Genomic DNA, 23,107 nt, shown 5'->3' with positions numbered 1-23,107 from the left:
ATAAATGCAATAGAAGAATTACAGGAGTAGACTCAAGGTTGGATTCTTTGGACAAGAATTAGAATAACTCTACATTGAGCAGGAAAGCTGATAGAACGTGGCAGAACCAGGAAGCTACTGACCGAGTCCTTCAGCTACACCAGTGTAGACGCTTTGTGTTCACTCTGAGAAAATTGAAGTCAGGCATGAAAGTGGAGGAGATTGTAAAAGAGTAGTGCAAGAGTCACAGAGGCCAAAGGAAGAGTGTTTCAAAGAGAATAGAATGGGAAAGAGGATCTCAGAAATGACTAACCATCAACAAGGAGGCTGTTGGAAATCTTAGAAGAATCATTCTAGTGAGCTCAATGAAGCAGGAATGCAGTGGGTAAAGGAGTGAGTGGGAGGGGCGAAAACAAAGGCGGTGTGACCGCTCTTTCAAAAAAGCCTGGCTGCGAAAAAGAAGAGAGAGGGGGTGTTGTTAGAGTGTGACATAGTGGGGAGAGGGTGACTTTCTCATTTTAGAAGGTGGGAGAGACTAGTAGTACATTTTTAAATTCTTGTAGGAGGAATCAATCTATTGAGTAAAAATGGTTGAACATTCAGGAGAACAATGTGTAATGGATGGAGTATGGTTCCTGAAAAGGTGGGAAGTGGTAAGATCAGAGAGTTGAGGAGAGGGTGGGAGTGGTAGGGTCTGATATTTGAGATATCTGCAATAAAGAATGGGAGAGAAAGCAGTTCAGGCATCAGGCAGCTTTGAATCCTGATATAGAATATCTGTACTTAAAAAAATGAAGTATTGCAAATATCTAATAGGTAGATCCTAAAATGTGCAACTGGGTCAGTCATGGTAGGATGGCAGCTGTGCAAATCCCATTATACATGGCTGAGAAGTTAGCAAATTTTATGGATCTGTTAAGATACTACTGATTACAAGGCATAAATATAATTTATGTTCAATCATAAAATTAAGGAAATGTATTGGCTCACATGGAAAAATCCAAAGGGGTGTGGGCTTCAAGTACAGTTTGATCAAGGCTTTCTTTGTGAGTTACTCTGTTTGTCCCCCTTGTATGTTCTGGCTTTCTTCTTGTCTTCCCTCAGGATTACACTGTGACTGCTAGTAGCAAGCAGGGCTTAGGATTCCAGGAAAAAAACAGGAAGAGTGAAGAGGGAAAGGAAAAAAAAAAAAACCAGCTTTCTGCCACTTTTTGTTCCAATCCAATCTTTCACCATTTGTCCCCATGGCAGGACCTAACAAAAAGCCAGAGGGTAAGAGCGCTGAGAATCAACTCCAATACAGAGCAGATGAAGGGAAGTGTGGGAACGTGAATCTTAAAGCAAGCAAGCAGATGTTTGGCGCAGGTTCAAGAGATACTAGACAGCCCAAATGGAGTGGCCCTCTTAGGAGTGGCCCTGGAGCAAGGTAGACAGAAATCCTCCCGGCACACAGAACCTGAGGAACTCATTCCACTACCAGCTTGTGGAGGCCTTGTCCTGCCTAGGCCACAGGAGACGATGGCTGTCATGTTTTGGTGGCATAGTACGCCATTAGAAATGGTATGCTATTCTGAGCCAGAGTTTGCCTCTCAGCTAGCCAGTTCCCCACCTTTCCACAGTGAGTTGGGAGTGGCTGAATGTCATATTTAGCCACATCCTGACCTGAACAAAGGGAATTCCCATCACATGGAAATCCTGAGTGCTGGAAGCTTGCTGCTGTTCTAAGTGAAGGCAGCTTTGGGTTGTATTTGGGAAAGAGGGCAAGAGTGCTTAGATGGTACAAATAAAAGTTGTATTTCATTAAAGAAAACATACATGAAAAAGGAGAGTGTGTGCTAGACAGGAACTGGGCTGTGGTTGCTATTGTCTTGGGCTGTTAGCATGGTTTTCCTCCCTCCTTCTCCAGATGCTCCAGAATTTTGACAGGGACCCCATACTAGTAAGATACTTGGCTTGGAGAGCACTTTACATAGCGCACATGGCCAAAACCCTCAATTTCCCATGATCTTTGTCCGCATACTCTTCAGGAGAGGGGATTATAGTGAAATGCCTGTGGACCAGACAGCCAATGGGTTAGATGAAGTGGACAGCTGTTGTTTTTGTCTGTCCATCATCCCTTCCTTGGGAACTAACCTCTGCCCTCCATGTGGTTCTGGAAAGGGCTCAAATCACAGGCAAGTATATCTTGTCTCTAGAGGAGTCACATGACCTCAGGTAGGCCAATCTGATACTCTTCCAGGAATTTGAATTGTGTCTTCCAGACACAACTGGGCCATGAAGAAGTTGATGATGGCTCATCTGATGGCAGAGCCCTGGAGTTTCTTACTGGAATCTCTAGCACTGCCCTGCTCCCTGTCCTTCCTGAGGCCCACGTGGTCAGCTATGTGCATTCCCCAGCGTTCCTCCTATAAACCTTGTCTTCTGTCACGAGAGTTTTCTGTTTCTGATAACCAAAAACCTCTGAGACAAGAATCAACATGATTTCAAGACTTAGCTGTCACCACAGAGCTTAAGATTGAAGTTGGATCTCCATTGCTGGGGTTATGTGGGACAGAGATACTCTTAAGTTGACACACATCACCAAGGTTCTGGGACAAGATGTGTTGCACAGAAGCTCGTGGATCCTATATGTTTTTGAAAAACATTCCATAACCTGGGTTATATAAATATTTTCTTAGAAGATATGGTTTCAAAGTAACACATGAATTTTCTTTTTATCTAATACTATAAAAAGTAATATACTAAAGAAGCTTCTTCAGGATAAACATTCTCTTGCCTTCTGCCTGCTGCATTTTATGAAAAGGGTAATGTTTTTTCCTGTTTATTAGTGCTATGCATGTGTAATTGATAGTGTGGTAAATGGATAGTGTGGTAAATTCACAGTAAAAATTCATATATTTTACTGTGACTTTAGGATAGTCTGTTGCTGAAAGATAACTGCTGAACATGCACAGATGCGTACGATTCTAAACACTGTGCTTACAAATAATTTATTCTTATTTCATACATTTGTTTTTCAGCAAAAAATGCATAGTTATATTATTTACACAGACTTTCATATTCAAGACTGTAGGGAACAAATGTATCAGGAAACCAAAATCATAGCAAATCATACAACAGAAATGTGTCACAATTTTTTTCAGCTTCATGCACAGGGCTGGCCAAAATGATACCTATTTCTATAGATTATTTTGTTTATCACATAATGCAGAATTATGATTAGGTAATGCTTTTCTGTTAGAATACACTATTGATTTGAAACCACATGGTAGTTCATGTCTGGAAACTCATATATCCTGAGAAAGCCTCTCTTGCTAGTTAAATACAGTTCATTAGGACGTAGGTGAGGACGGGAGTTAAGAGTAGCCTAAAAAGGATGAATCTGGCAAGCAATGGGAAAAATTTCTTTATGTGTGCATCATTTTTACTCCCTTCTTTCTCCTTCATCACTCTTAAATGAACTTAAAAACCAAAACCAAAACCAGACACATGAAGGTCTCTATTTGCTCACTGTTAAATCTTCCCTCTGCCTCTGACCTGAGGAAGAAATGAGTATGGCCTTTCAAGTATAATGCCCTTTACTGCAAAAGGGGACCTGCTGGTAGTACATTTTTGCAAATCCAAGGACAGTCACCATATTTATATCCTTAGTTTGGAAATGGATGAAGCTCATAAGGCAGATGGTTGGAAAAGGCCAAAATACACATGGCATCCTTTTTGAAATCATTTCTCTTCAAGCTGGATATGTCGAAAGTGAAGGCTTCATTGGTAGTGAAAATGGCCTGGGAGATGGCTGAAATGAAGAGAGTTCAGAGCGACCACATGCTCTATGCAGATTTCAAAAAGCAGCCACAGAATCCTCCTCCAGCCCTGAAACACAGAAAGCCTTTTCCTGGTCCATGTAGTGATGGCAAGGGGCTTACTCTTCTTTCTACTCTGAAGAAACAAGGGACAGAGTTCCAGGGTTGTACATTTTACCGGCTATGTTACTCACCATGCTTATAACTTGGTACTCAGCTAACTGGTTAGAATAATTTTGTTCATAGTCTTCAGAAAAGAAAACCAGCCTGGTCGAAAAGTCTTCTGTGCTAGGTTTTGCTGGGAGAGGGAATTTAATAAAGTTTCTAACCAGAATTTTTTAAAAAGCTTTAAAATTTAGCCATAAGACACATCTAAAACCTCTCTAACATGCTTTCTTCTTTTTTAAAAAATGATTTGTATCCTTCTTTTAACTATACATTATTTATATGTTAAATGACCTACCAGGTCTTTATCATTTGGGTAAGAGCTCAAGGTGATTAAACTCCCCAATAAAGATGAGTCTTTCCAAAAAGCTCCGGTTCTCATTTATGTGCTAAGGCCTATTTTTACAAACACATTGCTATTAGAAACTTTACAAATATAAAATTGAAATACTTCTTTAAAAAATTTTCCCATGAATTTTATTTTTTGCATTCAGCGTATTAAGAAACAGATTATGCTTTCTAACTAGAGATGGAACTAAGAAGAAATGAAATTGTGTTCCCATGCTTTATCTAGAAACACGGGTCTATTTACATGGTGTCCTTCTTCAATATCATGGTGAGCTGGGAGAAGCAGGGCCATCTTTATAGCATGGCCAAATGACCACCTGAAGACAGACCCCCCATTCTGCCTTGAGTGCTTCTTGCATATTTTGGTTGGAGGTATAAGGCCTGAAAGAAAGGTGGCCTGTCACTTTTACACATTCGAGAATAATTTTGCACATTCAAGAAATTTTCCTTGAGAAATGCCATATTTGGAATAGCTTCCAGAGATTGATTGAGAACAAAAGCAGTAGAGCAAGTGCATTACATTTAGAAGCACAAGACATTGGGAAACATTCTCAAAAGCTCAAAGAGTAGTTTTTCCAATGAGCTAAATAGTAAATAGGTGTGCATATTGTTGCATATAGGTATATGTTCAGAGCTTTCAAAGGTCACATCCTGCCACAGTTAACAGCTAAATGAGCATTCTTGGTCCTTGACTTACAAATAAACACTCTGAATTCTGCAGCTTGTTCACAGATTCTTAAGAAGCCGTTCTAGAACAAAAATGCCTACAAACTGGTTAGAAACCTGCAAACCAGAAATGCAATACAGTTATTCTTTCTTAAATGACAACAACAGAAATTTGTATGAGCTTTTTGGAAGAGTGACTAAGAAGGACTGACATCCATTTTCACAATTAAGAAATACTTATTCATAATATTGAAGAAACCAAATCTTCCATAAGAAAATGTGCGGCCTCTCACAAAAGAATACAACAGTGCTCAACTTCAAACGCTGAATGCTTCCTTTTTCTGTTTGTCTAGGCTTGTTCGCTTTTTGTCAGGCAATATATGTCAGACAATATTGGCGATCCTTCAAGAAAATGATTCAAAAGGTGATTTACAATTGGCTGGTGCTATCCCCTAATGCCTGTTTTGCCTGTGTCCTAATTTCATGGAAACAAATTAAGGACATTAAGCCAGGAGATAAATGTACTACTCAAAATATGCCTGGACACTCGTGCTCAGGTCAAAAGCTGCAAGGTGTGGTTAAGCTGACAAACAGAATTCCTTGTCTGTCTACTTGAACGCTAACACCCTGGGAGTTCACATGCTTTTCTGAAGACAATTTAAAGGCTAACTGCATAGTTAAACTTGCTGCCCCATTCTGACTGTTTGACTCTAATCCTCTTTGTTCTCGCCTTCCCATGCATTCTTCCTATCTTTTTTACATCTGACACTTTCCTCCAAATTAATGCTTTCTAAGACATGTTTCATAAGTCACGACACAAAGATTTAAAAGAGGAAAAGGGCTAGAGAACATTAATCTCATTAAGTTTGGAGATCTAAGCATTTGAGCTCTTACGTATGTGGTTTGTTTGTTGTTGTTTTTATTTTATTACACTATAAAATTCAGACACTTAAAAGACATCACAATTTAGGCACATTGGATGATCCACTCTTCATAATAGTATGAATGTTATCAACCTTCCAATAGTTATTGTTACTAATGTTTTCATAGTATTAGTAATAAGTTTTTCAATTCTGTACATATGCTGACTATCCCCTCCCCTGGATTGTTCATTACATTTTCAAGTTATGTTTAACAGTAGGCCTAGAAGCAGACAGAAGAAGAGAAAAGAAAGAAATTGATTGCTGAGGAAGTCAGTGTGTGAATAGAAATAAGATTCTATGCACTGCACTTACGCTAACAGAAAAGAGACCCAAACTCGGGGACTTACAGCATTCTGCCTACAGCTAAGATCAGAGTTTGGTTCCTGGACAGAGAGACTTTCTGGGGCTTCTTTGTTCCACCAGAAGACAAAAGGGTAATGGCTGTAATAATACAGATGGGTCCTTGCCCAATGTCTTACACACAGTAGGTGCTCAATGATCATGAAAGGGATGACATGATTGCATGAACGAACAGCTCAAAGAATGCTGACAGAGTGAAGTCAGCAGTGGTAAACTTCAACAGTTGAAGAACAAGATGATAACAGCCATTTTAAGTGGCTGATAACATTTTGTGTGACATATTTTGATCTAATTTCAAAGGCAGCCATATCTTTGCTCAATTTTAAAGTTAGTTAAGGGACTGTCTTTATATCATTTTTCCAATTAGTGTCTGTGTGCTTGGTCAGGCATCATAGCCATGCAAACTAGTAAACACAATTGAGCACACAAATGGTCCCTGCATCCTGTCACTTTGGACCAACTGTAAAGCCTTGAGATGGAGATAACTTCTACCATAGCTGTCTCCTATTATAACTTTGTGCAGATGAACTAATTAAAGTTATGAAGAGATTTGAAGATAAAAATTCCTGTTTATTATTGCTGTCAGTCCTCAGATTTGGCACCAAATCAGGAAAAAAACGATGAAAATCACCTCTATCCTGAAATTTTGCATTCTTAGAAATAACTCCCATTAAGTATCACTATAAATTAGGCGAAATGGTTTTTTGACCGCAAGCACTTACAAGCTGGATTTATGAATGGAAACACTGAAGGCCACTCTGTCCAGCTCTGAAGCCCCATACTTTCTCCCTGGGCTATTTATAGAAAGTGTATAGCTAGTGGAAAAGTTCACATTTATTTTTACAAGCCAGTCATGACATGACTGAAGAACTCACTTCATCTCTCTGGGAAGGTCATCCTCTTCACCTGAGCTGCAAGAAGGGCAGGGAAGAAAGTAACCCCGTTAGCCAACTAAGTCAGTCTGAGTCAGCCCCAGAGACCAACTCACAGGGTGACAGGCACTGAAGACGAACACCTTCATTTTCCAGGCATGACTCTATGGTGCTGCTCCTTGAGACGTCATCCAGATCATGACTAACAAGTAAAAATGAAACGTATTACATAATATGCTTCAAAATTCTACTGCCAAAATAGGTTGTACAGAGATAATGGAGTGAATTCTTATTTATAATTTGTCCTACATTTCAAACAGCTGAGCACAATAAAAAAGTAAAACTGAATTTTAACGTGGCAAAATGGAAAGTGTGAAAAATATTTCAAAATATATGTTGTTCTGACTGCCACATTACCCCGAAATACATAATAAACCAGGATAGTTCCATGCAAGTGGGAGATTCAAAGTAAACATTTGCTTCTAAAACATCATTATCTTGAGAGAAATCTGATCTAATTTAGCTAATGAACTGTATAGTTTTAACAAGTCATCCCTGGTTTTGAGTAGTATATATGGTACCTATTTGCAAATATGAAGTGAAGCCAAACCAGTTTTCCACTAGAACATCCTCTTGTCAATATCATATGTGGTCTCCAAAATCTAAGACGGAACAGGAAAGGACAGTGGACGAACGAAAAGGCAAAGGGAAGAGGAAAGTGAGTCCTCATTCTCTCCGGGACATACTGGGTGCTGAAAGCTGCGTGGCACAAAGTGTGTCATCTCACTGTCCTCATGAGCATAATCACCTGAAAAATGATATGGGTATAATTTTATCCTTAAGTGGCCTCTCCTTAAGGTCAAAGACACAGGACAAGAAGCGAATTCTGTCTGTGGACCTGGAAGACCAAAAAAAAGATTAAAATGACAAATTCGTTGTTTTAGCTATTGTTCTCAAACTCATCAATCCTTTCTAGAAGTCTTTTTCTTGAAAGTTCCTTCTGAAATCGAGGTCCCATTTTACAAGAAATGACATAATACGCTTTAATCTGTTTTTCTAGCTTCCAGACCGATGTTCTTTGGGACTCTAGAAGAGACAATGATGACATGCAAATAAATTTGCATCTGGAAATATCCTGATTTCCACACTTGTCCTTGAATGCATGTATTGAATTAAGTTACAGCTGAGGAATAACATCTATGGTAAGTACAAATTAGCCCCTGTAACCCAACAGGAATCTCCTTGTACTTCACAAAGGATGAGACACTAACAGTCATCAGCAACTATCCAAAGTGTATTTACAATCTCATTAAGAGGTTCTAAATTAAACATAGACATATATAAGTTTAACTTCTATGTGCAAAATAACACACACAAGGATACTGGTTCCTCCGGGGAATTGTGCTGAGCTTCTCTGTTTACAAATAGAGAAATGATTAAAAGCATAAACAAAAACAGCCAATTGTTTTAGAAGCGCCAGCCTATCAGTGCTGAGGTTAAGTGTTCATCTACCTCATATGCATGATCTAAATTATACCGTAAAGTCAAGATGCACCTGTGGGACATGATCATCCTGCCCAAGACCTTCAACCAGGTGATGGAGATCAGCCCAAGATGATCAGCACTACCTGGGCAAGCTCTCCATCAACTACAAGCCAGTGAAGCACAGCTAGCTGGGCATCGGGGCCACCCATTCCTCCTGCTCAGCCTATTGGCACGCACGTCTTAAAAAAAAAAAAAAAAAAAAATCCCCATTCAGTGACTTGACTTGGCTCCTAACAAAACCACTTACCGGGAAGTGTGATAGCTTTTAAACAAGTCATCTCCAGTTGTTTGTGTTAACCTAGAGTGGCCATCTCAATTACAGGTTAGCATTTATAGGAAATGTCTAAATAACACCGGCTAATCTGGTTGTTAGAAAGGATCTCAGGGACATGTTCATGAATGGTTGAAGGGTTTAGGGTGACTTCCCATTATTTCCATAGTCTGGACCCAAATGAAACTTCAGCGTTTATCTGGGCAAGTGTAATCTTATTTAACACAAAATTTTCAGTGACAACTCAGTAATATGCTCCTGCCTTTCATAATAAAACTACCTCATTTATTGTTGGATATTATATTTTTAATATTAAGCAGGGATGGATGGCATCAGTCCAGAACAGTCTCCTCTCCCCTTCTCCCACAGCTGCACTAGGAACACATCTACATTAGCGGGTTGGCTCTTTGTCCTCGAAGGGAATCCAAATGCTCTGCTTGCTCCTGTAAGCTACTTCCAGTCCTACCAAAAACTTGAAACCAACACCATCTTCTGCCCTCCTGGATGGACCATGAAACTTTGACTTGCAGTCAAGTAAGAAAAGCATCTTCTTACTACTCTCCCCATGTAAGAAACTGCGTTTGAGGACCAGTCATTTGGACATTGCTTCAAAAGGCACATTTATTCCAGTGGCAATTTAAATAAGTAGAGAAGGAAAGAAAAAGATTAAAAACAAAACATACAAACAAAAACCAGGATGAGTTTTGTGGAATACATTAATTAAAGTAAACAAAAATCTGGGTCTATACAAACCACTCGAGCTCCTCACCAATAGTTTAACCAAAGTCCCTAAGGTAGAATAATTCACAGTTGTATCAGACACAGACCTTCAGAAAACACTGTTTAAGAAAGTAGTTGAGAACTCTCAAGCAGCTTGCCCTGATGTCCAGTTCAAGTGTATGCAGTGCAGAAGGCTGTGAAATTCAAAACTATGTGACAAAGAAAATTCAGTGCATATCACAGGCTTTGATAAATTATTAAAAATCATTGTATATATTACTATTTAAGTAACATCTGAAAAACATTTTGAAATAATTAACGTGTTCACATTCCATGCATTTTCTAGCAGGTTAAGCCCTGGGTTTGCGTCTCTGTGCCTGTTTTCCTACAAAGCTCCATTCTTTTGACAAATCCAAGCATTCCTCAGGCCGAAATAAAAGTTCCCAAAGATTCTATTTACCCTCTTTACTGTGTACCTGACCACATATAGGCTACTCCTTATTACCAATGGCACAGATAATTGGAAAAGCAAACTCTTTGGGGCTTTATTTGGGATTTTACTCACTGCCTTTGAAAAATCCCTGGATGCCAAAGACATCACCTGAATTTTTTTCCAGGGGCAAGAACCAGTGACTTACCTCCCTCCCGATTGACCATCCCTCCCCCAACCTCCCTCTCTCAAAGCCTCCAGTGGGATGGGATCCCTTTGTAGCAGTGAACTTTTTCCCTGCGGTTTTGCAGCACCTTCCTTGAGCAAAGAAGAAAACACAACGAAACTTGAAAACAAACCAACGGTAGCAACAACAGAAACTCCAAACAGATGGGTGAACCGGTAGACTCCTCCAAGGCGGGAGGCTCACTTTTTACTGCAGAATTCGGAGCTGTTTAGGAACTTCCTGATGACCAGCCCCAGGCAGACCACCAGCAGCAGCATGTAGCCCACGGTACCCGAGAAAGTGGGTGCGGCAGGCGGAGCCTGGAGGAATTGGCGCAGGCCCTCTTCTACGTAGTACACCTGGTCGTAGATGCTGAGGAAGGTGAAGATGTGGAAAAGCTGGTGGCTGTGGCCGATGATGTCGAAGAGACCCGGCTGGATGCGCTCGGGGATCTTGCTCACGTTGAAGAAGGCGGCCACCACCAGCCAGAAGTAGCGGCGGTAGAAGTGCACGAAGAGCGTGGGGTTCTCCCCACGCAGGTCGAAGAGCCAGCTCTCGAGCATAATGGGGCAGGCCATGCTGAGAGGCATGACGAAGACGAAAGTGCGCAACGCAAACGGGTAAGTACACCAGTCGGTGCGGCTCTTGCAGCAGGCCACAGTGCAGGCCACCGCCAGCACGAAGGCCACGGGCAGCACCAGGGCGCGGTAGGCGGCGATAAGGCGCGTGCAGTCTACGTGCCAGCCCAGGCGCTGCTGCACGTATGGGGTCATGACTCTGGCATCCAGCAAGCTGAGGCCGGGCAGCAGGTAGTAGTAGTAGGCCACGGTGCTGCCGAAGCCGTAGTAGCTGATGGACGCGTAGTCCAGATAGAAGAAGGCAGCGCGCAGGCGCAGCGACAGGCAGCTGAACACGTGCGCCGTGCAGCTCATGGCGAAGGTGAGCAGCACTCCCGACGCGTAGCACCACAGCGGCAGCAGCCACGGGTGGTGGAAGGGCACGTCGCCGCCGCTCAGGAAGAACAGACGGCAGAACTTGCTCAGGAACAGCAGCAGCGGGATGAAGTGCGTCCAGAAGTTGAGCGTCTCGTTGGTAGGCTTCAGCACCGAGGCTAGGCACTCCTGGGCCGTGCACGGCAGACGCCGGTAGCCCGACAGGATGAAGCACTCCACGAAGTCGTCGGGCACCTCGTCCCACCGCAGCAGCGGCTTGGCGGACGCTGGGGGGTCCCCGGAGGCGGCTGAGTGGGAGTGCCGGGCGGGCCCCGAAGCTGCTGGGGTCGGGGCTGCGGCCGGAGGGCCCTTGGTGCCCGCGCCCCGGGGCTGCAGGCGCCGCGGCATGGTGCCCGGGGCTCGGCTAGGGCGCGCGCAGGCGACCTCTGGCGCTGGCTCCCAGGCCCTGGGCAGCCCCCGCCGGCCGCCGTCGGAGCCTTTGTGCCCGCGCCGGGGGCGTCGCTGCGGGTTTAAGAGAAGACCCGTGCCTCCGAGCAGCCGCTCCTAAAAATTAAATAAATCAATGAGAGACTCAATTAATAGGCAGCGCGGCGACCGGCAGAAGCGCTGAGCGCGCGGGGCTCGGCGGCTTCCTCGCCAAGCCACTGCTATCGGCGCGCGGCCGCCCGCGCTGCGGCAGCGGCGGCTGAGGCGGCGGCGGCGCGGCTGACTGCGGCGGCGGTGACTGGGCATCGCGCGGTGCGGGTGCCTCCGCCGCCGCCCCCGGAGCGGGAGGCGGGGATGTGCGAGCCGAGGCGCGGAGGGAGGGACGGGCGCAGCGAGCAAGGGCGGGGGCCTCCCAGGCTAGGGTTTCGCGGCCGCCTCGGGGGATAGAGTTGTCCCGGCTCTCGAGTTCCGTACCATCCCCCTCCTTGGGCCGCCCGGTTAATGATTGATGCGGGGGCCGAAGGCTGGTCGGCGGCGCGGCGGCGCGCGCGCCGAGGGCGAGGGTGGCCCAGGGGTTCGAAACCCGACAGCCACGCGGGCGTTCTGGAGGACACTGGGGAACCGCGTTCGCGGGGGGCGGGGAGCTGCGGCTGCGGCTGCGGGGGGAGGGGAGGGCGCCCGAGCCGGGCAGGGCGGAGAGATGCGCCAGCGGTAATCTCCAGAGGTGGCCGGGGAGGGCGGCACTCCGGAAGTCTGGAGGCTTTGAGCCCGCGTCCGGATCAGGGCCATGTCATTGTCAGCTACCTGGGGCTGAGCCGCTCTCTCCCTTTCTCGTCTTTGCGTGTGTTCGTGTGTGTGTGTGTGTGTGTGTGTGTGTGTGTGTGTGTGTGTGTGTCTGCCTCTCTACGCACTACACGAAGCCTTAGTTGGTATCCTTTCGTCGGTGGGACGCACTCAGGTGCGTCACCATCCTCCCATTTCCCTCGCCCTTGTCCTGTCCGAACAAACCGTCCCCAAGCTGGCCTGTGGTCGGGCTCACCAGCCCTTCGAGCCGCAGCTAATCCATCTTCTTGTTCTCGTGTCTGTAGCTAGGAATCCTATCTGGAACCGAGTCCGACAGCTCAGGACTGGCTGCTCAAACTCCACAATTTAATGAAAAATCTCAGATGATGACTCAAAACCTCTAACGAACTGAAGAATGTATGAAGGGGTTCCAAAGTCAAAGGCTGATCATAGAGGGCATTGATGAGGGGACACTTGAGGTAGGGGGTGCATTCTAGCAGGAACTGAAGCGAATGACGTCCCTTTGGTAGAAACAGGGAAGGAGTGGCTTGGATTAATCTTATGTATAATTAATCAGAAGTACGGTACCTGGCAGGCTAGGTTGGGTGGCTAGAGGCCGGAAGAAATGAACACTTGAAGAATCAGAACGGTTGTGATGCACTGCAGTGTGAAAATATGCCCTTGAGCCTTAAAGAAAGGGGCTTAAAAATGTGTCTGTTCTAAAATGTTCACCGTGTCACAGAAGTTTCTCTCGGTGGGATCCGGGAATGTGACTGAGTCTAAGTTGCATTTCTGATTTGTAGTATATATAACAAGAGCTAACTTTTAAGGGGCCACGAAGTGTTCTAAGTGCCTTACGTTTTTACAATCTTTTAGGAATTATTTTCTCCATTATACAGACGAAATGGAAAGCACCACGACTCTAAAGAACATGGTAGAAGGGGGGTTTGAACCCAAGTGGGTTGCTTCCACATTTCAAGTATTAAACCAGAATATCCAACAACCTGCTTTGCTCTAAGGATACTGGTAGTTTCTGATTTAGAAAAAGGCTTCCATTTTCACTTAAAATACATTTCATTTTCATTTTAAAAATGAAAGGCTACTTTCATCACTACTGTACATCCTCTAAGTAGGTTAGGGAAGATTTACTTAGTAGAGCCTCAAGATGGATTTAAGTTATGGACAAGAATTATTTATAACTAGGATATCACTCCGTATTATAATGTCTACAGTTACTTAAGGATACTAGAAACAGTCTCTAGAAGTTGCAGCTTTCTCTTGCAAGTATATTTTCCAGTAGTAACTGATTTAGCAAACTCTTACACAATTAGATCAAAGGTGCGCTTTAGTCTTCTGCCTTTCAGCACTACCACACATTCCTGCCTAGTGAATTTTTAAGAAGTGAGGTTTTGTTGTAGTTAATTTAGCCAGTATCTTATTTTAGTTTTTTCTGGTTTTCCACTGTTTGTAGCTTTGTTTTAAAACAAAATCTAGTTTTCCTTCACATCTGGACTAAGGACCCATGCCTGTTTGTAAAAGGGATTAAATTTAGGCATTTAAATCAAGTGTAGTAATGATAAACTTGAATCCAGGGCAGGCCAGAACATTTTTTTTTTTTTCATATTCCCTTTGCTACTCCACAAACAACCAGAACCGTAATGTGTAAAAAATGATTCTTATATTTACACCCTCTTAGCTGCATAATCAGCTCACTTATATAATCTAGAAAATTGAAAGTTCACTTCAAGCGAAACAATGGAACTGACTGTAAATGAGTATGCAAAACTTGAGTTAGAGAAAATAACATTTATCTTTATGACTAAGAATGGTGAGATTGACTCCAATAAAATGTTTTTTTTTTAATCAGTATTTTATAAACTCAAAAAAAATTTGTCATCTTAAGTCTTTCAAAAAGTCTTTGTGATATCTGCCTTTCTCCTTGCTCATAGATCCCCTACCCTGCCTGAGGCACAAAACCAGTTGATGCCATGGAGTGATTGGTGTTCATGAGGGTTCACTGGTGCAGAGCCCAGACAGCTGTCTTTGCTATACCTTGACAAAGCTAAGTAAAAAGGAACTAAGGAAACAGCAAAACTGACTTAACTTATAAAGCAAAATGGCAATATGGCTTTTCCTTAATTGCTACCAATCTACAGAATTAATTTTTTTTCTCCTGCTCTGAGAATTTCTCTTACTTTTAAAATTGAGGCATAAAAATGTGTTCCCTAAATCCTACACAGGCTGAGTTTATAGTTTGTTTTAACTCCAGCAAACCGTCTCACCAGTGGGAGCCATGCTCACATCCTCTGGGCTTGGCTAAACAAGCAGTGGGCAGGCTGCCATTCCTTGAAAGTGCATTGGGAGATAAGGCATCTCTAAGGTAACCAGGACTGACTACAAAGTTTTTGACAGACAAGAATCACCAGGTAACATTGGAAAGCCATTGCTGTCATTTAGAGGCAAAAGCCAGCTAGTTCTATCAGTTGAAATTAAATCAAGACCACAAATGTGGTGTTGGTAGGTAGTTCATTCAGGTGGAGGCTCTGTACATACAGGTATTGAGGAGTCCTGGCTGCAAAATGCAGTCATATGTACAAACTGGAGCAAACTGGATGAATGCTTCTTTCAATCTGATGTTCTTATAGACCAACTACACGTGTGTGTTTTTTTCTACAGGAATAAAATGAAGTTTATGTAAGAATTCCACAGCAAATTTGATGTTTAGTAAGAGCAATTAGCTATCTGTAAAAGCAGCAGAAAAATATGCTGTGTTATTTGCTAATAACATGCCAGTTTTTAGAGGAAATAATTTTTTTCTAGTCTAATTTTTAGCCAAAGAACAATGACAAAAGAAAGAAAGGAAAGGAGAGAAAGAAAAGGAAGGAGAGAGAGAGAAAGAAAAAAAAAAGAAAGAAGGGAAAAGAAAAGAAAAAAGAAAAAAGAAAAGAAGAGAAAAGAAAAGAAAAACACTGTGGACCTAGTGTTTAATTGTACCCAAGACTCTGTATTAAGAGAACTCTGCAGGGTTCAATCCCTCTCCTCATAATATATAGTTTAGGCCAGGCACCGTGGCTCACGCCTGTATTTCCAGCATGCTGGGAGGCTGAGGCAGCCAGATCACTTGAGGTCAGGAGTTCGGGACTTCAGCCCCTTCCACAGCTTCCTTGACCTAGGATGGTGGTCTCTGTTCGGTAGCTGTTTTTCCCAGGTCTGCTCTTCCTGTTTCCTGACTGGAGCCTATATATAAATATAGTTTAAACAAAGTGCTTCCTTTTTCCCCAAATGGAAAACAGCCATGATCTGACAGGTCAGATATAGTCACTACCAAATCATAGAGTCTGAGCTTTCTAATTGTGGAAAATCTTATGGCATCAGGTGTAACTGTAGCAACCTCTGGTGACAAATACAATCAGAAAGCAGATAGAGGGCTGGGAGAGAGCAGTGGGAGACTGAATTAACTGGCACTGTTCCTGCCTGCTACTGACTGGGTAACAGGTATCTCTGTTTGTTTGTTTATTTATTTATTTATTTATTTATTTAGAGATGGAGTCTCGCTCTGTCACCCAGGCTGGAGTGCAGTGGCATGATCTCGGCCCACTGCAACCTTCGGCCTCTGAGTTCAAGCAATTCTCCTGCCTCAGCCTCCCTAATAGCTGGGATTACAGCCGTGCACCACCATGCCTGGCTAATTCTTTTATTTTTAGTAGAGATGGCATTTCACCATGTTGGCCAGGCTGGTCTGGAACTCCTGATCTCAGCTGATCTGCCCATGTTGGCCTTCCAGAGTGCTGGCATTACGGGTGAGAGCCACCACATCCAGCCAATAGGCATCTCTTTTGAAGAAAAGCTAAGGGAAACTTGTTGAGGATGCTTTTTGTTTGGGATGGGGGGGTGTTTTTTTTTTTTTGGTCTTTCAAGGTTTTATGAAGGGAATGATAATGCCACACTCCCTTCCCTCAAAAAATTCACCTGTTTTCTTCCTGAGGTCTCTAGAGTGGCTGCACAAGAAGACTAATGAAGGGGAAGAATAAAATGCCACAACTTCTGCTTAAATTGATGTCATCCTTTTCCATGGGCATACTCTCTGAAGGTTTAATGATACACTAATAGGAAGTCCATGAGGATAATGTATAAATAATATGTTTGGACATAAGGGAGAAGCAAAACACTTCACCTGATTAGAATGTGTGTCACCCAAACTGTTTGCTGACCTCTGCTCAATACTCCATTGCTCTTGTTTGGCCAGCCTGCTTCCATCCCCTTTCCCAGATCCAAGAGGGATGCCACTTCCTGCCACTCAAGTGGCTGGAAAGTGTGTTTGGGGTCACCATCTGTAAGCCAACAGTCCCCAACCCCTGACCAGACCTGCCCAAGTACCCAGGCCTTCGGCCCCTTCCACAACTTCCTTGACCTAGGATGGTAGTCTCTGTCCTGGAGCTGTTTTTCCCAAGTCTGCCCTTCCCGTTTCCTATCTGAAGCCTATATCATCTTCCCGCAAAAGCCTTGTATTAACTTACTGTATTGAACCTAATTCAGCGTTACCTTTTGGGGAGGAGACTCATTTTATCATAGGCTGTTGCTTGCTTTTGGTAGAGCCTTTTGGATAGCTTCCATTTAACTTGAGAAACGCACAAGTGTGTGAGCTAGATTACTGAGTTCCTTCTCCCCATTATTTATATCAACAATTCTTCTTGAAGCAAAGCACTTTGCATGTAGTAAGCACTTAACACATTGTGGCTGGGAAATCTTTTTAGTACTGTAAGCTTTTAAAAGGTTGGAACTTAGAGTCCTAGAATCTTAGAGTAGCATTGCCACTTAATCCTTAAAGCCGTCTAGTCCAACTCTCTTCCCATTCATGATCATTGTTTTGGTTTATTGATCATGTATTATATTCAGGTATTGCCATAGGGGCTTTATGTATATTATCTCTAATTCTTAGAACATTCTTTGAAAGGTGAATGCACTAACCCCATTTGCAGACAAAAAACACAGAGGTTCCAAGAAGTTAAGTAGCTTGGGTGGCAGAACTGGAACCAAATTTTATTCATTCCAAACTTCTTACTCTTTTCTTTATAGGGTACTGCCTCCTGAGAAGCTGTTGTGTAGCCAGCCTTGACCATCTCAAGTGAAGAGATTCACGGTGATACACAGTCTCTCCTTCTATCTGCAGATTTTTTCATTGTTATTAGAAAACTTGGTAAATATTTAAATGAACATAACTGATAAGAAAAACACCCTGTATCATCTTGGCCTAAGCTTAGCCATAAGTGCTATTGAGTTGAACCAATTGGATCTGGTTAGATAAAGTCCCCAAAAATAGTGATGCCAAATTAGGCATGTGTACAGTACATGTAGAATGTGATGACTGGACATTGATTAGGCAGATTTATTAAAAGAACATCTTCCTCCAAACGAATAATAGTTGTGAATCCCCAGGGGCTTGCCATACCCTAGATCAGTGCAAAGAGGCTAATAGAAGATTCTGTGATTTCCTAGATGATCCTTGCACTTAGCACAATGATACTGATTCGAGTAACTCATTAATACAGAAAATAAAACATTCTGCTCTGATATCATTGCCTACTTAACACCAAGGAGATGGCATCTTAGTTACTGGGCTCTGTTTGGCTCTGTTAAACTCACTTGCTGCTCATTCTCTTTAGTTTTTTAATGTAATGATTTTCCTTTTTGTTGAGATTCAATATGTCTGTTGAAAATATTTATGAACTTGATTATCTAGGTGCCAATCACTAAATTAATTGAAGGGTATCATATCCTATATATATATATAGATATTTTAAGAGTATTCAGTAACCTCACATTAGTCATATGCCCCTTTCATGTGAAAACCACTAGACTTTGGGGTTGCTGATGAGTCTCCTCAGTGCACTTGTCATTTCTACCCAGTTAACAAGGAACATTTTTTTCTAGGAACATACTCTCGTGGGCACCCATTGGCATGAGTCCTTTGTACCTGTGTTCTGAGAATTCTGTGGTCTAAATGCATTGGTGTTGTTTCATTCGTGGTCCCTCCCTTGCTCCTCCAACCTCCCTCTTTCTTCCCACCAACCTCAATCTCAACTCTAGATGTCCGATTCTCATACCCACTGAACTCCCTCTCTGGAGATGCTTCCCAGTACTAGGTGGGAATTATCGAGTAAATCTATAGTGAGCATTCAGGAGACAGTCTCCAGCTTTTTTGCCTTTTTTTTTTTTTTTTTTTTTTTTGAGGTGGAGTCCCACTCTATCCCCGTCTTGATTCACTGCAACCTCTACCTCCCATGCTGAAGCAATTCTCCTGCTTCAGCCTCCCTAGTAGCTGGGATCACACCACTACAACCAGCCCAGTTTTTTTATTTAACAAGCATAATAAACACCAATTATGTCCAAAGCTGATACTAGAAGCTCAGGGCGTGGAAGAGCAGAGAAGTGTATTGGAGCACGACAAAGGTAAGTCAGATTCACTCCTGTTCTCAGTTGGCAGGGAAATGGATCCACAATGCTTAAATGCAACCATTTTGTGAATATGTATTTGGGGCAGCCATTTTGAAACTAGGAACATTTTAATGCTGCACTAAACACCATTAAGCTTTTGATGTTTTTACTTTTAAGTAACGTGCTAGATAGACACTTGCACCCCATCCCTGACCTTAGCGCCTTAGGTGTCAGGGCTGGGGTGAGGGTAAAGCACCCTCTGGCAAGCAAACCATGTAGCACTGAGAGTCACAAGTCAACCACACTTGTTCGTCTCTGGGAGAACCATCAGTCCTGGGTAATGTGTTTGTTTGTCCCTTGGCTTGCCTCTCATATTCTCTGGTTTTTCCTTTACGGTAACAATGCCTACGCTCCCTTACTTGTAATTGACACATAGGTTTGGCTGCTGGAGAATGGAATGGCCACTCTTGCATTTTGGAAGCTTCCTGATTATACCAGCCTTGTTTAATTGGGTATGTGTGGGGAGGGAAGGAAAATGGGAATGAAACAACTCTATGGGCTACAATTCCATTCCATATTCCCAGCTCCAGAGTGCAATGGAAATCGTCACTTAACATTTCTAACAGGTGTGTCAGCAGTGTACATACGTTATATCTGTCATCTTTAAATTCTTTTATACTAACCACTTAGAGGGACACAGGCTTACCCAGGTCTGATAGATGTGAACACAACACCACACAACACCGTGTTTTCTCAAATTATCAAAACAATTTTCGGGCTAGGTGTGGTGGCTCAAGCCTATAACCCCAACACTTTGGGAGGCTGAAGTGGGAACACAGCAAGCCTGGGCAGCATGATTGTAGATCACCCTGTCTCCAGAAAAAAGTTAAAAGCCAGGTGTGGTGTCACACATCTGTAGTCCCAGCTGTATAGGAGGCTGAGGTGGGAGGAACACTGGAGCCTGCAGGTCAAGGCTGCAGTGAGCCACAATTGCTCCAGAGTCTGCAGTGAGCCACGATTGCTCCAGAGGCTGCAGTGAGCCATGATTGCTCCAGAGGCTGCAGTGAGCCATGACTGCACCACTGCACTCTGGCCTGAGTGATGGAGTGAGACCCTGTCTGACAAAAAGAAAAAGAAAATCCAAATATCAAGGAATTGAACAATTACTTTCAGAGTAATTGTCAGCAATAGATTTATAAAGCATCTTAAACAATTCAATAAAGTAGAAAATGAAAATTTTTCATCTCTTATAAAGAAAGGGATTAGGAATGGAGAAGGGGTGAGGAAAATCTGTTTTTCCTGGGTTTTTTTGGTAATCTTTTAAAAAAATTGTCTGTTTTTACACACTGCTGGGCTCTTTTGACATGGTTGCACAGAATGTCTGCGTCAGGGGAGACTAGCATGGGTAAAGATACTATAAATGAAGGGATCCAAAGGGGGAAGGAGGAGAAAATCTATGTGTGAGACGGGCATGGAAATAGCCAGTTGTAAGTTTCCAAATTGGAATGTTGTCATCATTAGTGCTGATGTGGTTTTAAAATTCTACTTCAGCCTTATAGTTGATGGCAGAAAGCTGTCCTCCTAATGGGGAATGGAGGGAGAGCCCAGTGAAGGAGCTGCCTTTGAATTCTGTCCTGCATGGCTGGAAGTGGTTAGTTCAGAAAAGAAAAGGCTTTTTGAAGACTGACATTGCTAATTACCACTCTCCCTCATTCTGTCCTCTCTCCTCTCCACCAGCCTTCCTGCTGCTCCTCTCACTCCCAAGCATATGCCACTAGGAGAGGCTTCCTGTGGTTGTGCACAGGCTGTCCCCTGTACAGCAGCCCAGCTGAGGGGGTGAGGGAGGCTGATAGGCAAACCACACTCTTCTGGCCACAGTCGGCCCAGGTCCGGGCTGTCTGCTCAGAAGGGGCGCCTTTTCTTGATTCACTGGTGGGCTCACAGCTGCCCTGGGGCCCTTCACTTGCTGTTTCTCTCTGCCTGCCTCTGCCTCAGAAGCTTTCCTCCCAGACGTTCCCTTTATTGAGTTCTCTGCTGAATGTCGTCACCTCTCAGAAAGCTTTGCTGCCCCCCATCCTAAACCGACAGCTCCCTCACCCTGCCTCATCCTCTGCCTCCACACCCTGCTTTATTTTCTTCATATTTTCACGATCTGAGTTTGTGTAATATGTGCTGTAATATACAGCTATTCATTCCTTTCTTTTCTTTGGAAATATATTTCTACGAGGGCAAGGGCTTTGCTCACCGCTCCATCTGCAGCATCCAGCAGAGTACCTGGCACATAGTAGGCACTTAGTAAACATTTGTGGAATGATGAAAAGATCCCCCTCCCCGCAAGCTTTCTAAGCCCAGAGTTAGGCTCCACTCACCTTATGGGTATTGACCCTGCTGGCAGAATCTTCTCTAATTAACTGACCTTCACAACCCATAAATGCTAAACCAAAAATAGAAAACACAAAAGCTGTTGGCTGTGAACCTTAGTGATTAGGGCAGTCGTTTCTGCACTTCAGAATCAATCACTTGGATGGGGACTGTACAAACAAAACAAAAGTGTGCCACATCCCCCATCCCTGCTCCTCTGAGTCTCTGCAATGAGGCATGTTGATTTGCTGGACTAGTAATTTATCTGGAAAGAAACAACACATAACATGGACTATTACGATTGAAAAGAGTTTCAGTGCTTTGATTTGAATTTGAAAGGTCAATTCTAACAAAGTAGTTTGTATCAAAGAGAATTCCTCAAATTTCTTCTATTAATAGCATCAGTTGGCACCCCTGCAGCTCAGCAGAGTCTGTTTAGGATTCTGTCTCACCATGTTTTCACCGTAACTGAAATAGAAGCAAATGGCAGTGCAGATATAGTGGCATACAGGTATCAAACATTTACACTCTTTGCCTGTGATCTGAACTTTTGGAACTTAACAGATCCTTCCCCTAAAAGCCTTCTTTTAAAATGCTTAGAGTTTTGGGGTCGGGGGGGAAGCCATAAGCACTTTTAAGACAACTGCACACGAATGTTTGACCCACTAGTGAGAGTGTAGCTGCAGAGGGAGACTCTAGTTTACACAGAGGCCCATGCCTACTCCTGGCACTAACACTTGGGATGGCCTGTCTCACCAGCACACCCAGTCCTCAGGGCTGCCGCCAGGTTTGTTGCAGGCCTTCTCCATGCGCCCTCTCTTGAACTTGGCATCTCCTGTGGGTGCCAAGTGGCCTGACAGTCTCCCAGGGAGTGTGGAGTCTAGCCCAGTGCTGGCTGCAGACACTCAGGAAGGAAAATAGCTCTGGGAAATACGAGCACATGAGAGGCTGAGGAAGACTGGAGTTCAGCATCAATAACCAATCGGTGGAAGTTGAACTTTAAATGACTTTCTGCTTGATTGAGGTTGGATTTTATTTTACCTAATATGCCCGATAAGACACTTAGGAAAAGTATAGTATTGTATTTTCAAGAGGGGTGGTTATATATCTGTGTATGACACAGGAAGGTTGCACCTAGTGGTAGTTCCTTGGAAAAGAACAATTTATGCCTTATTGCCTCACCTTTTCAGGGGGGCTTTTATTGCAAACGTAATGATTCCTCTCATTTGCATTCAGCGTATTTTCTTTGGTGATAGAGCCTAGGATGGTGTTACTTAGCCCTGAATGTGAAAAGTATGTCTGAATGTATTTCATCTTTCCATCCCTTTCCACAAATTCAGAGCTTCCCTAACCCTGTCCCAAAAGAACCTCCTTACTGCTAATCCTGGCCCATGGTGACAACCAGTAACATTCCCACACTTTCCACACCTCATACGGAAAAGTGTTTATATTATAGAGCTTGAAATTGCTACCTGAGAGCTGTGTATCAGAAAGGATTTTCTTTCCATGTGTGTAAGGAGTCCTGTACTTGTTTCTTCATGTGAGAGCCGGGGGAGATTTGACTATGGTGGCCACTGTTGTTACTTGGCCACCCTTAATACCTAGCCAGAGGGTTTGTAGCAGCCGGCGGGGGGCGGGGGGTGGGCGGGCTGGGGTGCTGCTACTCGCCCTCTGGCGGGGGCTGTGGACACAGCCAACTGCCTAGAATTGTGCCATATGTGGATCTGTGACAGTCTAGCACTGGTCTCGGGTGAAATGGGAAAGGAAGGTCTTTGGGGGCCCTTTTGCTCATTTCCTCAGCCCAGAGAATTGAAGAGTCTTGCTCAAGGTCACACAGCTAGGCT

General features: G+C 43.5%; 1 protein-coding gene and 1 long non-coding RNA gene across 2 annotated transcripts in view; one reads left to right on the top strand and one right to left on the bottom strand.

The window, feature by feature from the left end:
• LOC104651835 (uncharacterized) overlaps nt 1-22,867 on the top strand; it is a 115,912-nt gene extending 93,045 nt beyond the window's left edge. Inside the window, exons 6-7 of the long non-coding RNA XR_745275.3 lie at nt 8,174-8,315; nt 17,544-22,867. This is a non-coding gene — a long non-coding RNA (uncharacterized LOC104651835). The remainder of the gene's footprint in view (nt 1-8,173; nt 8,316-17,543) is intronic.
• PAQR9 (progestin and adipoQ receptor family member 9) lies at nt 8,309-12,141 on the bottom strand. Its single transcript, XM_074405924.1, has one exon. It carries the CDS (start codon nt 11,643-11,645, stop codon nt 10,506-10,508), a length of 1,140 nt encoding a protein of 379 aa, XP_074262025.1. The 5' UTR covers nt 11,646-12,141; the 3' UTR covers nt 8,309-10,505.
• Nucleotides 22,868-23,107: the final 240 nt, after the last annotated feature.

Source organism: Saimiri boliviensis, chromosome 9, assembly GCF_048565385.1.
Source record: "Saimiri boliviensis isolate mSaiBol1 chromosome 9, mSaiBol1.pri, whole genome shotgun sequence".
NCBI classification, from domain to species: Eukaryota; Metazoa; Chordata; class Mammalia; order Primates; family Cebidae; genus Saimiri; species Saimiri boliviensis.
This window is presented reverse-complemented; position numbering and strand designations above follow the sequence as displayed.

Excerpts from the sequence above, each read along its gene's own strand:
- PAQR9 (XM_074405924.1), bottom strand. The coding sequence starts at position 11,645 with ATGCCGCGGCGCCTGCAGCCCCGGGGCGCGGGCACCAAGGGCCCTCCG.